The sequence below is a fragment of the Fonsecaea monophora genome (genome assembly GCF_001642475.1).
Source record: "Fonsecaea monophora strain CBS 269.37 chromosome Unknown Scaff15, whole genome shotgun sequence".
NCBI classification, from domain to species: domain Eukaryota; kingdom Fungi; phylum Ascomycota; class Eurotiomycetes; order Chaetothyriales; family Herpotrichiellaceae; genus Fonsecaea; species Fonsecaea monophora.
This window is the reverse complement of record NW_019173946.1, coordinates 301,051-318,969: the sequence shown is the minus strand read 5'-3', so window position 1 is coordinate 318,969 and position 17,919 is coordinate 301,051. Positions and strand designations below refer to the sequence as shown.

The 17,919-nt window shown below is 54.2% G+C and overlaps 3 protein-coding genes across 3 annotated transcripts; 2 read left to right on the top strand and 1 right to left on the bottom strand.

Moving 5' to 3' along the window:
• Positions 1 to 514: 514 nt before the first annotated feature.
• On the top strand, positions 515 to 6,238 carry AYO21_03212 (hypothetical protein; the record flags this gene model as incomplete). The annotated part of the gene is made up of 6 exons (XM_022653186.1): positions 515 to 524; positions 571 to 3,188; positions 3,255 to 3,338; positions 4,487 to 4,587; positions 4,641 to 5,232; positions 5,285 to 6,238. The coding sequence occupies 6 exons, from the start codon at positions 515 to 517 to the stop codon at positions 6,236 to 6,238; spliced, it is 4,359 nt and encodes a 1,452-aa protein (XP_022514579.1).
• A 2,101-nt stretch (positions 6,239 to 8,339) lies between these two features.
• On the top strand, positions 8,340 to 10,074 carry AYO21_03211 (hypothetical protein; the record flags this gene model as incomplete). The annotated part of the gene is made up of 3 exons (XM_022653185.1): positions 8,340 to 8,826; positions 8,955 to 9,644; positions 9,698 to 10,074. The coding sequence occupies 3 exons, from the start codon at positions 8,340 to 8,342 to the stop codon at positions 10,072 to 10,074; spliced, it is 1,554 nt and encodes a 517-aa protein (XP_022514578.1).
• A 4,483-nt stretch (positions 10,075 to 14,557) lies between these two features.
• AYO21_03210 (hypothetical protein) lies at positions 14,558 to 17,501 on the bottom strand (the record flags this gene model as incomplete). Its single annotated transcript, XM_022653184.1, has 3 exons — positions 14,558 to 17,020; positions 17,084 to 17,158; positions 17,223 to 17,501. The coding sequence occupies 3 exons, from the start codon at positions 17,499 to 17,501 to the stop codon at positions 14,558 to 14,560; spliced, it is 2,817 nt and encodes a 938-aa protein (XP_022514577.1).
• Positions 17,502 to 17,919: the final 418 nt, after the last annotated feature.

The window sequence follows — 17,919 nt, the reverse complement described above, 5'->3', positions numbered from 1 at the left end:
CAGCTTTCTCTCATCTATTTGATCGGATCTATCACTCCAGTAGTGAGGATGTGGAGGGGAGAGAAGGGTGAGAACTTCCCCGGACAAGAGATCCAAGAATGTGGGGCACAAGAGTAAACCCAGGCTCTTCAAGGTCCAGTCAAGTCGAGGTTGATTACCTTTATTTATTGAATAATAGTGTTTCCTCGCCCACAGCCGGGCACCACACACAGAAGTAGTGAGGGATTGAGAAGGAGGAGGTCTCCCAGCAACACTCATCCTTCTGGATTCTAATGTAAGAGGTGATTGAACAGATCATTTACCTCAACATGCGACATCGAATCAACAAGGAGTGCCGTCTCTGTCGGCGGCAGTTCTCAAAGGCAGAACATCTCCATCGCCACATGCGCAGTCGTGAGTGATCAGTCCCTGGCGAGAAGGGGGGAGCGAAGAGGTGGAGGACAAGGCTAACCACCAACCACGGGTCCAGATACGGGGGAGAAACCCTTTCGATGTCTGCACTGCCAGAAACACTATGGAAGAAGGTAAGTTGCTACCCTCTGTCGCCACAGCACTTTGGCCATTGACGAGTCGGTCTGCGCTCTCCCAGGGATGTCCTACGGCGACACATACGAGATCACCACGGCGAGGCGAGAGAATTCTTGAATGATGCCGGCGGAGTCGAGGTATATGGACGCAATGAGGGCAATCTTCTTGCAGGCCACGCACAAAGCCTCCGCTCTCCTAGACGAAATCTGGGGACAAGCCTCAGTCCTCCTATCTCGTCTACTTTACAGAGATCGAACAATGTCGTCGACGATGCCAACTCCATCGACGATCTGCCCCCTTTAGCGGGTCTCGCGTTCGAGGAAATTTTCGATTCGATGACCGACCCTGTAACATCTGCTGCTCTCAGAGACACCGTAATGGACGCTGCTGTCTATCCTCACCACACATCACAGGCCATACCTGAACAGGCCTACCAGGAAGCAATCGAGAGTTTCGGGGTGGCGGATGTGATCTCAATATCTGGAGTTAGTGAGGCCAACGACATGGATGCGTATGTCCATTCCTCAGACAGCAATATCGGACAGTTGACCGCTACTGAGTTTATCGACGGAACAGGTAGCCAGCATCTCCATGACTACCTATCCCCGGCCACCTCTTTTGCCCTCACTTTTACAGGCACAAGTCTTCACGGACCCGAGTTGCCCGATCAATTTGAATGGACTTCAGAGGAGACGGTCCAAGAACAACTGGAGTCGATTGAGGCTAATTCGACACGGCACTATCCTGGGGACGAGCGATATCAAGTTGAAATTCCCGAATCTGCATCGACTTCAGGGATCAATGGAAGGAGGTGGTTCAGTCTTTCCTCGTCCCGATTGCCGAAACATGTCCTCTCTCCGCGTGAATCTGTTTGGCCCTCTAAAGTCATGGGGGGAGGACATCAACAGACCTCGCGCAATTGGTGGGAATTTGTCATCTGCTGCTGTGAAGCCAATATCTTCTGCCATCAAAGTGTTCATACTGCCACAGAGTCGACAGAGAGCCCGACATTCGGTTCGCACGCATTTGGCTTCAATGAGGAGTGCCGTTCACAACTCATGCAAGCTTTCTGTCTTTCGCAATCGAGCCGTCGGCCTGACGTGGCGGATGCCTTTCCATCACAACCACCATGGTCTCGTGGAGGCCGTCCATCCAGCTTGGAAGCACAGTTTCCATCACTGGAAGCTCTGTCCGCATCACTGGGCCTCTACTTTCGTCACTTTCACCCGCTCATGCCTTTTATCCACCGTGTGACTTTTCACGCCCCCGCGGCAAACCTGTCGGTCCTCTTCGCCATGTGTCTGATCGGCCTGATGTTCCTAGACGAGGCACGAGCGAAAAGATGTATTGGAGCGATGCTCCCTACCGCGATTCAAACATGCAGAAGAGACTTGGATCGACACGCTCATCAGACACACTTCTCGGCCGAGGTGCTGGCCTCGCTGGCGTCCGCCATGCTGCTCCTGTGCATATGTCACATGGCCAACTTTTACGACGAGACGTCTCGGTTGATGTACATTGAGGCCATGTCACTGTCGCAGCGCCGACATCTCTTCCCGACGGACGACGGCAACGAGGCCCTCAGAGGCTCACTGAACGGGGCGAGTCAGCGGGAAAAGTGGAAAGCGTGGGCCCGTGTCGAAAGCACCAAGCGGCTCTGCGTGTGTCTTTTGATGGGAGACGCCATGTTCTCCCACAAGTACGAGGTCAAGCCCATGCTCCGCTTCGAACTGCTCGAGTACATTGTCCCGAGCGACCTCGCGACCTTTGAGGCTCCAAACCAGGCCGTCTGGTGGAAGCTCTTGCTCCAGTCGCCGTCGGGGAGGATGGTCACGTTGCACACGTTGAGTCTTCCGCGGTCAATCGGCAACTACGAAATGCACGGGCTGTTGGCAATCTGTTGGGCTCAAGTGCTGGAAGGACAACTCGACCGCCCAGGCGGTGCTGTCGACTCGGACTGCGCTCGGGCAGGTAGGCATGACAGGCCGCTTGACGACCACGCTCGCATCCAGCGAACGGCCGCCGTGCTCTCGGGCCTGTACGACGCATATAAAGACGCATTCACATCCCTCAACCCCAACTGTCTCGTGTCCTGGCACAACACGTGCATGAGCCTCGCGGCAGATCCGCTCCTCTTCCAAGACGCCGCCGGGAGGAACGGTGCCGCGCGGGCGCGAATAGCCCGCAACGCCGTGGCTCAATGGTGCAGAACCCCCACCGCCCGACGAGCATGCCTCCACGCCGCGCAGACGTTCCGCATCATGAGTCAGCGCAAGATCTCCGAAGGCATGATGTTCCAGTCAGAGACGGCGCTGTTCGAGTCCGCCCTCGTCCTGGGTCTGTACCTGTACTTGAGACCCGCCGTGCCTGAGGTGTCGGCGTGGGCATCGTGGGTCATCTCTGGAGGAGGGTACGAAGAAGAAGAAGAATACGAACTATTGGACGATGTAGATTGGACACGGATCGGAGTGCTGGGCCTGAGCGATTCGGTGGAATGTCTGGGTGACGACGTTCCACGTTCGTCAGATTCAGGTTCCCCAAGCCGACGTTTCATACGGGACGGCGACCTCGCGCGCCTTTCCTTTGACGGCATCCCATGCGCCCCCGGCTTCGCGTCTGCTCAGCGCATCTTCCTCGCCTTTTCTACCCTATTGAGCCAGGTCGCGCCGTGGAATGCTGGGAGGTATTGTCCGATCCTGCGGAGCTTGAGTGAATGTAACTTGTAGTTGACCAACCGGGCTGGCGGGCCTCTGATAGCCTGGCTGGTGCAGACGAGTTCGGTCCTTGAGCTCCTGATGCGCGAGATCGAGGTTAGTATCATGTCAGAAGAAAATGTTGTAGATTTTAATCACTCGAAGTCGGGGCTTGGTCTGGCTACAGACTAGAACGCTCCTGTCTCACAATGGAGACCGTCGACGATCGAATTGTATGGTCTCCGCACCCGCCACCCTCGAATCCTGATAAGCCGCCAGTGCATCGTAGCTACGAACGCATTTGCATCGCCGAATCGACTGCAGAGAGCGGCGAAGACAACCTGGAGGTGGAATTTCGGGCTCGAAAAAGGAGGCGAAGTGGTGAGACTTGATCATTTGGCAGCCCAGCAAACTTCTTTTGAGATGCCCGAAACGGACTTTACAGCACCAACTCTAATTACCAGGTACACAACTCGACAAGTCGATAACTAGTGAACGAACACATCATTATTTGTGGCGCTATTGCCAATGTCCCACCAGTGACGTCAGTCAGAATGCGGGCCTGAATTGGCCGAACAAATCTGGGCAGCAATCTATAACCTGGATGAAACTGAATGCAGCAACCTTCCAAGTCGTCTCTTGTAGACACAAACTGGATCAGAGATTCATGTGACGGGTTTTCGCAATGGAGTCCAGGTACGAGCACATCTAACCAGACTCATGAGTTCGAGGACTTAACACAAGGATAGGAGCGATGACAATGACAGGGATTCCCACTGGACCGAAGTCATGTCCATGTCTGAGCACATTAGACGCCGTGCTATGCAGGTATGAGACGATATTCACGATCTGCTTCCTCAGAAACTGGGCCAGGTTGCCAATCTCCGGCCGTCGTTGCTGACACGGCCGTGTCAAGCAATTGGTAGATGTTTTTGAGGAATACAAAGATATAGATGGGTACCCTCCGCTGTGGGGGGACGAGGTGAGCCACTGACAGATCATACACTGAGACTATGAGCCTAAGAAAAGGACCCAACAGATTGAGTACCAACTCGTGGCATATGATGATTCAAATAAGCGGGTAAATCTGCTCCTTAAACAGGAATATGTGCTCAACAGTCTGGAGAGAGGAGTACACACGCGCGCTAATAACACCAGTCCAGCTGCAAGGACTCCCAAGTATTTTCCCTTCCTTTTCCTTTCTTCGAGTACAATCAGATCTCACGATAGTTAGCAGCGGTCATGTAGTCACTCCAGAATTCCAGCCAGAATTTGGAAGCTTCATGGTCGAGGCTACACCTGGGAAGCCTTATGATAGCAGCAGGATCGAGAGCTTGCTAAGTGTAGAGGAAAACATGCGAAAACGGTGAGAACAGCGTGTGGCGTTGGGAGACATCGTCTGACATGCGATATCATCAGGAGACGAATGATACAAGCATGCCTTGGGCCGGGAGAAGCAGTCGTCACCATGCCAGGGTTCCCACGCCTGGGTGCTCCAGGGCTCTACACGGAACCTGCCCTGCCCACTCACGGACTCTTGTTGCAATCACAGTTCCTTCCGGATGGATTGATCAGCACGCATGACCGTTATGGTACAATTCACGATAACATGTCGGCGCGCCGTGCAGGGCGTCCATGCAGGGTCAAGATACCAATCTACCGTGACAAGAACACGCCCTGGCCGTGGAGGGAGTCACTTCAATTTCCTCACCGGAACAATGCTCAAGAGGATGATGCAGAACAGAATCACGACAGTTCAGCCGAGAACTTTATATATGGCGACAGCATGGCATTCGGGCCAAGCTTCTGCGGGCTCCAGGTCACGATGCAAGCGCGAAACCTCCGAGAAGCACGTTACCTGCACGATCAGTTATGTCCGCTGGGCCCCATCCTCATGGCATTGTCAGCGGCGTCGCCCTTCTTTCGTGGATTTCTCACGAATACAGACGTTCGATGGAATCAGGCGGCTTCGGCGGTGGATGATAGAACGACGAATGAGCTTCATTCAAATGTACTAGCCTTTGAAAAGCCGACTCGAGCCCATTGGCTGACGACGAAAGCAGACTATCAAGCCCGCTGGCTTGCATGCACGCTGGTCATCGACGGCAATGTACATCTCTGACGACTCGCAACTTCAGCCGGTCTACAACTCACCTGAGATTAAAGTTGACCCGGCAATCAAACGATACCTCGAGTATCACAGCAACATGGATTCCCTGCTGGCTTCGCACTACGCCAACATCCTTACTCGCGATCCTATCGCCTTGACAAAGAACGAGCTCCGATCCTACGAAAGCCTCGATCTCTTTGAGATTCTCCACTCTGCAGTCTGGCCGCATGTCGACTTCAAACTGCCCTATAAAGACGGCGCGGCAGGATGGCGGGTTGAATTTCGACCCCTGGAAGTCCAATTGACCGATTTCGAAAACGCGGCATTCGCGGTGTTTGTTACCTTAGTCGCCCGCACTATTTTGCACTATCGCCTCAACTTCTACATCCCCATAGATAAGGTCGCAGAGAACATGGAGAGAGCACACACGCGAAATGCGGTCCGCGAGCAGAAATTCTTCTTCCGTCTGAAGGTGGAGCGGGCGACATTAGATGAAGAAGCGCCGGAATCAGAAAATCCAGACCAAGAATATACACTTATGACCATGACAGAGATCATGAATGGATCTCTGAGCTTGCGAAACTCAAAGGGTCACTCATTCCCGGGCCTTATTCCGCTCGTGCAGTCCTACATTCTAGAGGTCTTTGAGAGTGTCTCCGGTGATGATAGACGGACGATAGACAAGTACCTGGACATTATTCAAAAAAGGGCCACGGGGGAAATGCTCACACCGGCGAGCTGGATGCGACAGTTTGTGCAAGGGCATCAGGACTATCACCAGGATAGCTTCGTCTCGGAGCTTGTCTGCTATGATCTGATGAAAGTCGTCAAGGCTTTGGGAGATGGGAGGATTGATCCTGCAGAGCTGTTTCTTTGTGGACATGTGACGAAGAAGGATCACGTCTAATCTGGCTGTTTTTAAAGTCGATAGTCAAATCCCCGTGGCCCTTATTGGCCAGCCACCGTGCCAAGGCCCACACAGTTAGAACAGCGACACTCCCCATGGGGTTATCACGGTATTCAGAATACCGGTTTCGGAACCACGCTTTTGGGCTCTTGATTCATTCCGAGGGTCACTTCGCCGTGGTTATTCGGTTAAGGCGGCTCATTAGCAAGCGTATTGTGCGTTTGTGTTGAATAATCGAATTCCTTTGTGCACACGCTTTGTCTCTAGATATTAAGCTCATCTGCTCCCTTCTGACCTCTTCATTCTCTCCTACCTCGAGATCCCTACAATCTATCGTCGCCAATACCTCAAGATTTCATTATGCGGGCTGCCGACCATGATTGACGCTGGACAGAGTCGCCCCGGGACGAAATATGCGACCTTTGCTAATCAGGCAGGGGCTTCCGTACTCAAAAATCCTCCGAGCCCCAGTTCTTTGTGTCCTGCCCAGCACCGACCGGGAACAAATCTCGGCAGGTCACTGAGTTGTTGACAACCCCAATCCAGCAGCAGCCGTTATCGCCAACCCTCGCGTCAGGCGCCCTGGGGTGTTTGGAGGCTTAATGTTTCAGACTCCTCTTCGTGAGTTGGGGAAGAACCAAACGTCACGCCAGCCACCAACACTTGCTCGATAACACCGACCATACTACCGCGGTTATTACTCTCCCCGCATTCTTCAATGTCGAGTTCTGCAAGATGCCTAGGCATTTCGGTGCCTTGCTATGGATCATTCCAAATTTTTGTACGGGGATGATGGCCGTTTTCGACCGATGCATATTCTTGGCTGTGGGATCCTCTCCCACAAACACGAGCAAAAGGTCAAACCTGAGTTGCTCCACTGCCCGGAGAGCCCGCAATTGCCACCCCTCTCAATGCGGATTCCCACGGTTCTGTACACCACCAGCTTTTGAGGGATGACCTGCCTCACGATTACGAGAAAATGGGTAGGCCAAGACCATACTAATGATGCACAATCAGCAATCTTTTCCGCACAGGTCGTGGACACGTTGCCACCACGTTCCATCGCTTGTCGATCGACTGGATCATGGGCTCAGGTCAGGCCAGGATGTGCTGGTGGTGCTGGTACAAGGGGGGGCTTTCGCTTCCGTTGATGAACAGCCCAAGTCACGCCAGTCCATGCAGCCGACAGGCTGAGAAGGAAAAACAATCTGACTGAGTTTGGAGAAGCTTACTCGGACAGACTGACTGACTATGGGTGATGGGTTTGGTTATCTACCCAGTGGGGTTTCCAAGCTCTCACCAAGACTTTTGGCGGCAACAAGTGACGCTCGCCCAGTGACTAGGAGCCACGGATGGGCAAGTCAAGCACCCGTATTCAACCCTATCTGGTGCTTGCTACACCTCCAAGAAGGCGTGGATGCAACGTCCATCATTCGTTCGGGTGCCGGTAATGGCGTGTGCCACGCCCTCAAATCTTATGCCACCAACATATCTCTTCCAAGAAGCCAGGAATCACAGTCGATGGAAATTTGACACTGCTGGGAACAAATTCTGGCTGGACCGGGCGATTACCTTGACTAAAGCACAGCCTACTATACTTCTGGTCAAAGGAGCTCACTTTCGGCCCACCAAACCCATACCCCGGACTCCACCGGAGCGCCCCAAACCTGGGGTCATTTCAACCTCCGGCACTCACCTGGTAGGTTGGTTTTCTCGCCCGAATGCACCCTCATTCTAGGGGGCTACCCTCTTTTAGGTGGCACCTCGAAAGCCTGGGCATCTGTTCAGCTTTTGGCGAAACGACAGGTTGATCCCTGCTGCTGGTGCATTCATGACCAGGGTATTTTCGATCCTGTGCTCCGGTGGAGTGAACTCGACTACGCTGGTTTTGGTCTCTGGACCTCGCTTTAGTGTCTTGTCAATATCACACAATCCCTCCTTTGCCTGATCAAAACGTGGATCGAGCATACTCGAGCATAAAGGATCCAGCGTCCCCGTCATAGGAAGTCTGCCTCACTCAGTTTTCCCCTCACTCTTTCCCAGAAATCCCTCCCTCTCTCTCCCCTATCGTTCTGTGCTGCTCCTGCAAAACACACCCAACATGGCCGCCGTCCCAGTCCCTGTCGAGAAAAACTTCGACATCAATGAACTCGAGCGTGCTGATACCACCGTGTCGGCTGACTCGGACAAGTTGAACGACGCCAGGATCAATGCCTTCACCCCAGAAGAACAGAAGAAGATCATGTGGCGTATTGACAGACGGCTCGTGCTCACGTTGGGCTTTCTCTACTGCGTCTCCCTGATGGATCGTACCAACACTGGTATCGCCGTCGTTGCCGGTATGGGAGTGGATCTCGTTCTCATCGATAATCGCTACTCGATCCTCGTGCTTGTCTTCTTCATCACCTACGTCTTGCTGCAACCTCCAGCTACAGTCGTCCTGCGGAAAATCGGCCCCCGCAAGTTCTTGCCCACCATCACTTTACTCTGGGGCATGACCATGTGTGCCGCCGGCTTCGTCAAGACCTGGACCGAATTGACTGGTCTTCGTGTGATTCTTGGTGTGTTTGAGGCTGGCTTCTTCCCAGGTACGTCCCAAAGCAAAATGGTTGTGGTTCTCAGTTGGGGGAATATGAGTTATCAACGCAGAAGAAACCCTGAGTCCACCGACCATTATTTTTTTCCCGCCATTTCTGAGCTGACCACGGCATTTTAGGCTGTGCCTATCTCCTGAGCTGCTGGTATCCTCGTTACGAACTCCAGAAACGCAATGCCGTCTTTTACCTCATCGGATCTATGGCGTCCGCCTTCGCCGGTATCCTCGCCTATGGTTTCTCCCAACTGAAGAACCACGGCTCCGGTCCGAAATGGTGGGGTCAGCATTATGGCCCAACTGCAGCAGACCCTGATGCGCCATCAGGCATTCTCCCTGGTATCGCGGGCTGGAGATGGATCTTCATCCTTCAGGGTGCCCTCACCTGCGTCCTGGCCATCGGCTCCTACGTCCTGATTGTGGATTTCCCCGAAAAGGCCACAAACTCCTTTGGGATCAAATTCTTGAACCAAAAAGAAGTTGATTTCGTCGTCGCCCGGATCGAAAAGGATCGCCACGACGCCATCCCCGAGGAATTCAGACTGGGCAAATACTTGAAGTGTGCTTTGGACTTGAAGGTCTGGGGTTTCGCCGCGCTCTTTGGCCTTACAACGACAAACACATATGCTATTGCGTATTTCCTGCCTATCATTCTCAATGACGGCATGGGATTCGGTGTCGCCGCCTCGCAGTGCCTGATTGCGCCTCCCTACGTCCTGGCGGCCATTGTCATGTATCTTTTCGCCTACCTTGGCGACAAGTTGCATCTTCGATCGCCATTTATCCTTGCAAATGGTTGCCTGCTCCTGATTGGTAAGTGTGATGTCGCCCTGCACTCTTGTTCGTCTCCTAATATCTCCTCGCAGGCCTCCCTCTTCTCGGCTATCTGGACAGCGTCCCAGCTCGCTATTTCGGTGTCTTTGTCGCGACAACGGCGTGCAACGCCAACGTGCCCTGTGTGCTCACTTGGCAAGCGAACAACATCCGTGGGCAATGGAAGAGAGCCCTCTGCTCGGCCACGTTGGTCGGCGCGGGAGGTATCGGAGGAATCATCGGAAGTACGGTCTTCCGCGAGCAGGACAAGCCCGATTACCACCCAGGCATCCTCACCTGCATGCTCTCCAGCGCCCTGATCATCCTCATCACCCTGGCTTTGGATTTCAAGTTCTATCGGGCCAACCAGCGAGCGGCCGCCGGTGGCAAGGTGATCGAAGGCCTCGCAGGATTCCGTTACACATACTGAGCGAAACGCGCAACTGAATGGCTCCCCGCAGTCTCCATATCCACCGCTACCTCGGAATATGTACGAAATCCCTGCTGTCACAGGGGTGAAGAGATACAAAGCGGTTCGCAAACCTCGTCTATACCAGCGGGAGGGGGCGGAATGCAATGCCAAGCATCACGTGACGCGCCTCCGCGGGACGACGGCAGGACTTGACTCGTGAGAAAACGCCTTGGAACTTTTGACGAGATAGTATATACTTTATTAAAAGATACATTATTGCTTCATCCTACGTGTCTCAGAGACTGTGATACAAAAATAAATCGTGGCAAGGGGGACATAAAGCGGCCGCTTTCCCGAAAGAACCCTGGCAATTCTGCAGGTGAGAGAGAGAGAGAGAGAGAGACTGAAGAGTCAGCGAACTCGTTCGTGGTCCCCTGGTCCCTGGTCTCTCGTCCCAGACAAGAGGGCAGGGAACCGAGTCCCATATCCGTTGGACAGGTATGTATGTAGGTGTATCTACCGAGCATGTCCGCGTACCGAGCCCTCGGTATGAGATACACACACACACGGAGTACAAGTGCCTGTACCGACTCCTTGTACATACATAGGGACTCGCAAGTCCCGAGTGGGCCGTGGCTGCAAATCTGCCTCCTCATGCACCTACCTAAATATTGAAAGACGCTTTGCCATTGTCAGATATCGAGCATGGGGACCCGAATGCCGGTACAAGTACGGATCCTATCGCTTACTCGCCGATCCCGTCCGTCACGCTCCCACTGCAGGCACCAGCGCTATGTATGTACCTTCGAATACGCTACTCGTTCGATGTTTTTGCACGTCTGCCGGTGTGGCGGCGATTTCCAGAACGGATTCGCTGTAGGACAGAGAAGAGAATACGAGTCAGCGACGGGATAGGGATGTAGAAAGAAGAACTTCCTGATATACTCGTACGTATTGTCCTGTGTAGAAAGAGGAACTTCGTAGAGGCTCTTGAGGCATGATTGATATTCGATACTCGAAACTCGACATATGATCTTCGATATTCGATATACAAAAGATATCGAACTCGTACGAGTATATCAGTGCATCCACGAAGTAAGTTCCTCTTTCTACATCCCTAGCCCGTCGCTGACTCGTATTCTCTTCTCTGTCCTACAGCGAATCCGTTCTGGAAATCGCCGCCACACCAGCAGACGGGCAAAAACATCCACGAACAAGGAGCCACCTCGTCCACTTACTTGATGATTTGGACATATATAACAAGAGACAAAGACCAAATACTGCTGATGAGACTATACATCCTAGCAGCTTGGAGTGGATTTTCCTGACGTTGTAAACAAGGGAGACACTCTCCTAGATCATGGCCCAGCTACGGAAAAATTAACCACCTCGCCCACCACAGGACCGTGACACGCACCAAGAGGAGGCGAGGAAGAACCGGCTGGAGCACGTCTTCTAGCAGTTTGGGCTGGATTTGCGGAACCCCCAGGGGGGTTTGTAGACAGACTGGCTCAGAGAGCATCAGGAGAACGTCTGCATCACCACTATGGCCCAGATCGATAGCCCGGGCGCAACACCAGCAACCAAGTACTTGAGGATATCATCCTATTCATGTCAAGGCTAGGAAACCGCTGTGTCTAGATCTGCGCCTCGTTGCCTTTTGCAGGCGATGCAGTCTTCGAGATCACCGTGAAGCGACTTCCCTTTGCTGGCTGGGTTGCCCTCCCTCGTCAAAGCATGCAATTGAAAGCGAGGTCTCGGTACTGAGGGCGGCCTGCTCAACCCCAGCAAGAGACTGAACGACAATCGCACACCACCGGATCCGGATCTCATCCTTGCGCGAAGCGAGGACTCTGTACTCGTCTGCACAGCACTCGACGTCGTCCAACAGGCTCCAGAGAAGTGGTCGGGTACGGAGCCCGCAGCAGGCAACCAGACTAGTGTCTACTCTTACCTACATGCGAGTAGTGGTGTTTCTCTCTCCTTTGAAAAGCGTCAAATTTACCTCTGTACATTTGTTTTCTAGCCCGTCATCTGCCGTCAGGATCCAATCTCACCCGCCGGGAAGAATACGAGCCCTAACGATCCATTTTCCCTCATTCAGGAGACCAAGGAATGGCCAAGAAGACGCCTATCCTCTATCTGGAGGTATCGCCGTCAGCTTCCACAAGTCTATGGGTCCCGTGGAGTGGCTTTTCCCCACGTTTCTGAACCTCCGCATCCGCAGCGGGACCAACCCCGACGGATGTGTGGACGGGGCTTGACGTCTATTGAACAAGCAAGGGATCACGCAACCTGGTCATTTGTCTTGATTCTGAACAAGTACCCATAGTCCTGGTTGGGCGAAACCCCCCCAGGTGCCCCGGTCTGTCCGCAGCCACCGCTAAGGCCGTCGAAGGGATCGTCCTGCGGGTCCTCTAGCTTTTTCATGGCAGCGGAAAGCATAGACCTTGGCGAGAAAAGCATCTCGGGGTCTTCTCCCGGAATGCGATCATTTGCTTTTGAGAAGATTGTCTTCTTGAACACCACCCTGCGAGGCGCCAACCCTTTACCAGGTCGAGATAGATGCCTCGGCTTCTGTCGAGGTAATGTGTACCAAGCACTCGTGTATTCCACTTTTCTTTTTCTCATATGTCGGCGAAATCTAGTTATCCAAGACTTCTGTTTACCGCTGAATAGCCATCGCCGTCGCCATCGTCATGGCCAAACCGCGGAATACTATACCATTCGTCGTCTTTCTCCACTCAGGTCTTACCCAAGGGGAGAGACCAAATCCGGCAGTTACATTGAGGCCAAACTTGGAATTTGATCATGGTTGGGAACTTTTGGTCGGTTCATTATTATTTATTGGGGAAACGGGGGGTTCTGTTTGTACTACTACGGAGTACCTCGTACTCTCGTTGGGAATCCTTCTCCGAATCGTAGCTTGTCCCAGTAAAGAGGCCCTGAGAGGGTTACCGGAGGCAAACATGTACCACTGCCCGGACAATTGCCACTGCCAATGCTCGCTTCGCCCCTGCCCAGGACTTACTTGTAGGTAGGTAGGGCCCTACTCGATACAAGTGACCCCCCTGCCTCAGCTCACCCTGGACCAAAAAAGACCTCCCAGAAGCTGCATAGGCTGGGGGTCTGATCTTCTGGAATCCGAGTCATCTGTCGTGCATGAGAAAAATCATGCTCGTTGCCCAGGCGGGTGGATGGTTGGTTAGCCTAGACAACTAGTCCAAGACCTAGACTTTGGACTTCCCGACCGCCCTAGCCCGGCGCGACTACGAGTCCATTGGTGCACTTTCCCCCTTTGGTACACAAAGTGTGTCTGCAGGCAGGTAGGTAGGTATGCATGTCTGCGGAAACGAGTTATGCGGGTACTCTTGTATCACGGGTCGATGCCGGTGGAAGGGGTGGTTAACTTCGGCCGAGCACCTCACTCAGCCAGCGCCTCCAGAGAAGACGGTGGACGGGTGGTGGGCTGAGAAGAGGGCGGTTTGCACGCACCAGCCCTTCCCTGAGTCAGAGATTGCCGACGAGGACCTGGTCATCTGTGCCCTCGCCGAGACGCCAGAGCCCAGACGGCTCCTCTCGGAGGTATACCTGTACTTTTGGCAGGGGGTCGGAGCTGGTAGGCTCGTCTGCCTGTGATGCTTCGGAAGAACTTCTCCCAAGATCTTCGCCTGCCACCAGCACTAGCCGGAGGCTGATGTTGAGAGAACCTCCTCTACGAGGCCCTGCTGGAAGGTGGTGGCTAAGGTGGTGGTTGTCACATACCACCCTCACAAGCACTCCCAGGAGGCCGGCACCGCACAATCTGCTCCTTGTGGCCCTTGAGAAGGTAGGTTGCTCAGGACCAGGCTGTCATACGTCCTCCTCAGAGTTCGTGTGTCCGCGCTGAGGTACGTTGAATGTGGAGATACTGTCCTTCCCAGGCGCGACGGGATGCGTCTTTGGGGGAGGCTATTGCGCCAGAATTCCAAGACACCTCTTATCTCCACCGTGTGAAGATATCAGCTGATGGACTCGGGTATGTTCCCTTCGCGATACAGAGTGGTCGCGTTGTTGGGAGACAGTGGTCCTCCAGCCTCATATCTGCCCAGCCAGGAGTATCGGCATCACGATCACACTGTCGTCAACGTGGTCTGCCCTTTCTTACGGCCGTACTTGTCCGCGACTGGGGTGATATCGAAGAGAGCTCTCGTGTCCTTGCCTGTCGAGTCTCAGTCAGGAGGCTGCAGAAAACTCCTTCCCAGCTCGACCTCCCATCGCCTCAATCCAAACCTGACCCTCCCGATCCTGGGCATCTTTTGGAGCGCCGCTGTCTCCATGCGAAGCACAGTCTCTCGCCACAGACACTGATTAGTCCAGTCATACGAGCACATCACCGCGCGCTGCATGCCTCCTTCTGAGCCGCAGAGGAGGGCGACAGTAGGCGGTCGCGCAGCTCGAAATGTGGTTACAGTCCTATTATATCCCAGGTCAGAATTGCTCGAGAGAAAATTCAGCCACATTATACAAAGACGGGCACATACATAGTATTCGTGTCGACCAAAGTGAAGAGTCTCAGCTTCTCTCCCGTTGTCGATACCGTTTGCGCACCACCTCCCTCATTCTCGCCTGCAAGCAGAGGATCTATGCCCTCGCACTCGTCATCCAAGAATTCACTATTGACCCGATGATGGGACATGTTGCTGGCATAAGGCGCCCAGGAGAGCCGGTCTGAAGGAAACCCAAAGATCTTCATCTCAATCTTGCGCAGAGACATGTGTCCCTCAAATCCGAACAGCCACGGCTGGGTGTTCCAGACCTTGCCTCCATAGATATGGAGGATCAGGATCGGGGAGAGGAGTATGGTGACCAACGCGACGATCAGGAAGAGCGCCCCTATCGCCTTGCCGGTAGGGTTATTTGTCGAGAGCGCCACGGTGAGGACGCCGGTGAAGAACCACGCCGGTGTGCCGCGCACAAAGTACCGGGCTAGCATGCGCGACCACGTCTCTCGTGTGGTGATGGCGACGCGCTGGAATTTGTCCCAGTGGATTGTAGCACCGTAGGCGCCGTCGAGGATCACAGTGTCGTCCTTGCCGATGCCTGCTACCTGGCAGTTAGGTTCGATGTCCCAGAGTTTGGCGCCCCAGTAGTCGTCGAGGTTTGTCCAGTAGTGTCTTTTTCGGCTTTCCTCATCGACGGTTCTCGTTCCGTACTGGCTGTTGTCACCGGTCGCGTGATTGTAGTGTTGGCCACTGCTTCGGGAATCGTCACTGTCCTCTAGCGGAAGAAGGCAAATCATCCTCTCCAGCAGACGGTCACTGTCGTTTGCCAACGAAAGGCGCGCAAAGGCCTGAAAGGCAGAGTCCGTCTGGCTGACCCTTGGCCGTTGTCTCAGCAGGCCCATTAGTGCATAGGATAGGTCTCCTTCGAGGTATTTTGTCGTCCCTCGTTCCACGCGTCGTTTGAGGCATTCCAGTGCCAGGACGACGAGCTCCAGCCGGCTCAAGGCCAGTGAGCCCTCGTAGTTGTCGATCAGCTGTCTCGCCACGTCGCCGTCGTCCCAGACCTGGGCAGGGAACTCCATCTTGGAAATCTCCAGCGGAGCACGCACGTCTCCTCCTCGCGTGTATACCTGGATCTTCTCCCCTGGAGGGCCCAGCAGAACTTCGGGCCACGTCCACATCCGCGTGCCCCATTCCCTCAGCAGGTCCAGCGTGGTGACCGAGGGCGGGAGACGGTCCTGACCTGTCCGGCCGACGACGATGACGATCTTTGCCGCGCCGCGGACGACATCGCTGATGCGGTAGACATCTTCCTGCAGCTCGACCTTGTCGGCGGACATGCAGCATTGGTCGGTCCAGTACGCGGCCACGTTGGCACTTTTGGCGGCCTCCCGCGCGATTCTGTGGAGGGCGTCGGCGTCAGAGGCCGCGTCCCGGCATTGGGGACAGTTGCAGTACGAAGAACCAGTGCTCTGGATGTCTTTCCTGGCGTCGGCACATCGCCTCTCGAATTGGTTCTCGGCCGTGTAGGAAATGAAGATGTACGTTGGCTCGACACATCCGCCGTGCTCGTCAATCCAGACCTGCGGGTCGAGACAGCCTCTGGGGTTGCTCTCGGTCACGCGGTCCAGGAAACACAAGAGGCGCGGTCGCAGACATCGCTCAGAGAGTCGGAAGTCGTTGGCCGTCCCAAAGGGTCCGGGGTTGGGCGTCTGGCCCTTGTTCTCGCGAAAGTTTCGCGCGCACAGAGGGTAGGACCAGTATCGGTATGGCACGGGATCGTAATTCCCGTTGTTGCGCACTTGGCCGTGCACGTCGGTTGGGAAGATCATCAGCACCAGCAGGCCAATGCAAGTAGGGAGCCAACGCAGGCCGACGTGGAGCCATTGTTCTTGTTCCCACGCGCCAATGCCGGTCGAGGACGATTCGCGAAGGCCGTAAGCGAGATCGGAACTCGAGCTTGGGACAGGCATGTGCGAGTAGGGCCAGTAGGCCAGGCGGATGAGCCAGGGGCTGACGTTCTCGATATACGTCCTCCGCCAGGTCGTCTCGTTGTCCGCGTCGTAGAGCTCGTTCACCGTCTGGACACACAGCTTTTCCACCCTCCCGTCGAGCGGGTTGAGGTACCGATCGTCGTTCAAGCCGGCGTACTTTCGCCGAAAGACGTCTCTGTGCCTGTAGACGTTGAGCCGTCCACCACTCGCGGATCGGTAGTAGTGGCCGGGGAGCTGGTAGGAGTGGGGAGACGTCCAGCTGAACCAAGCGCGCTCGTGGAAGAATTTTGGGTCGAGCCAGGAAAAGACGCGCTTGAGGTGCAGGTTGTTTGAGAGTCGGTTGAGCTTCGAGTCGGCGTCGAGCCGGTAGGGGTTGTCGTCTGGCTCCTTGACGCCGTGCACTTCGTAGTCGTCCTCGTTGAACTTTTGCTGCGTGGTGAGAGGAGCCGCATAGTCGTTGTTGAGGGAGACGCCGTCGTTGATAGACTATTTTGATCTATCAAAACGTGGCCGTCTACTGGACTAGAGTTATTGACAGGATAAACTTACCATATTGTTCGAAGAAGGCATAGCGCTGTCCGAATGATGGTATGCGGGAGGGTTGTAATAGTCGTTCATGTCGTACTAGAGGCATTTAGTCTCAGGAGGCGTCCGACAACAAAACGAAAATAGGGGCAATGGATCGTACAATGTGAGAATCTGGCACAGCATCGTTGATAGGAGGGAGAGCGTAGTCCCCAGACGGTAATGCTTCATAGGGAGAGCGCGGTTCTCGGCCTGTGGTAGGACGTCTTGATATGCGTATGGGATTATGTCGGGCGGGAGGAGGGCTATGGATCGTGTAGTCATTCCCCCCCTCGGCGGACTGGGCGTAGAAATATGGATTGTATTCTGTCGGTCTGGAGCTTCGCTGTCGTTGTCCGTATGATTGAGGCGCCGATAGAGGATAACTGGCGACAATGAACATTGAAAAACGGCCAAAGGCTGGATCGACACCTTACCTCTCCTCAGATTGTTCTCCGTTCCACCAGCCTTGTGCGTGGGTGCCCTGGTGCTATCTTCAGCATCCACAGCCAATGGCGACTGAATAATGAAGTACTTACCATTTCCAAAGTAGAATAGCGGTGATCGGTCCTTGAAGCGAGATACCAGGTTCAACAGGCTCGAAAACCGGAAAAGAAAAAAATGTTAGAGAGACCAACGTGGGAGTACGAGATCAAACGATGGTTATCAGGCTGCAGCTGCAAACTCAATTCGCCCTTCTATATGCTGCCAAGTCCTGCCACCGAGTCGCCTTGTACATCCAAGGCGGACTGCCCTCGTATACAGACGGCAAGCACCAACCGAAAGGCCCTGAGCCCTGGAGAAAGAAAAAAGCGATTGGC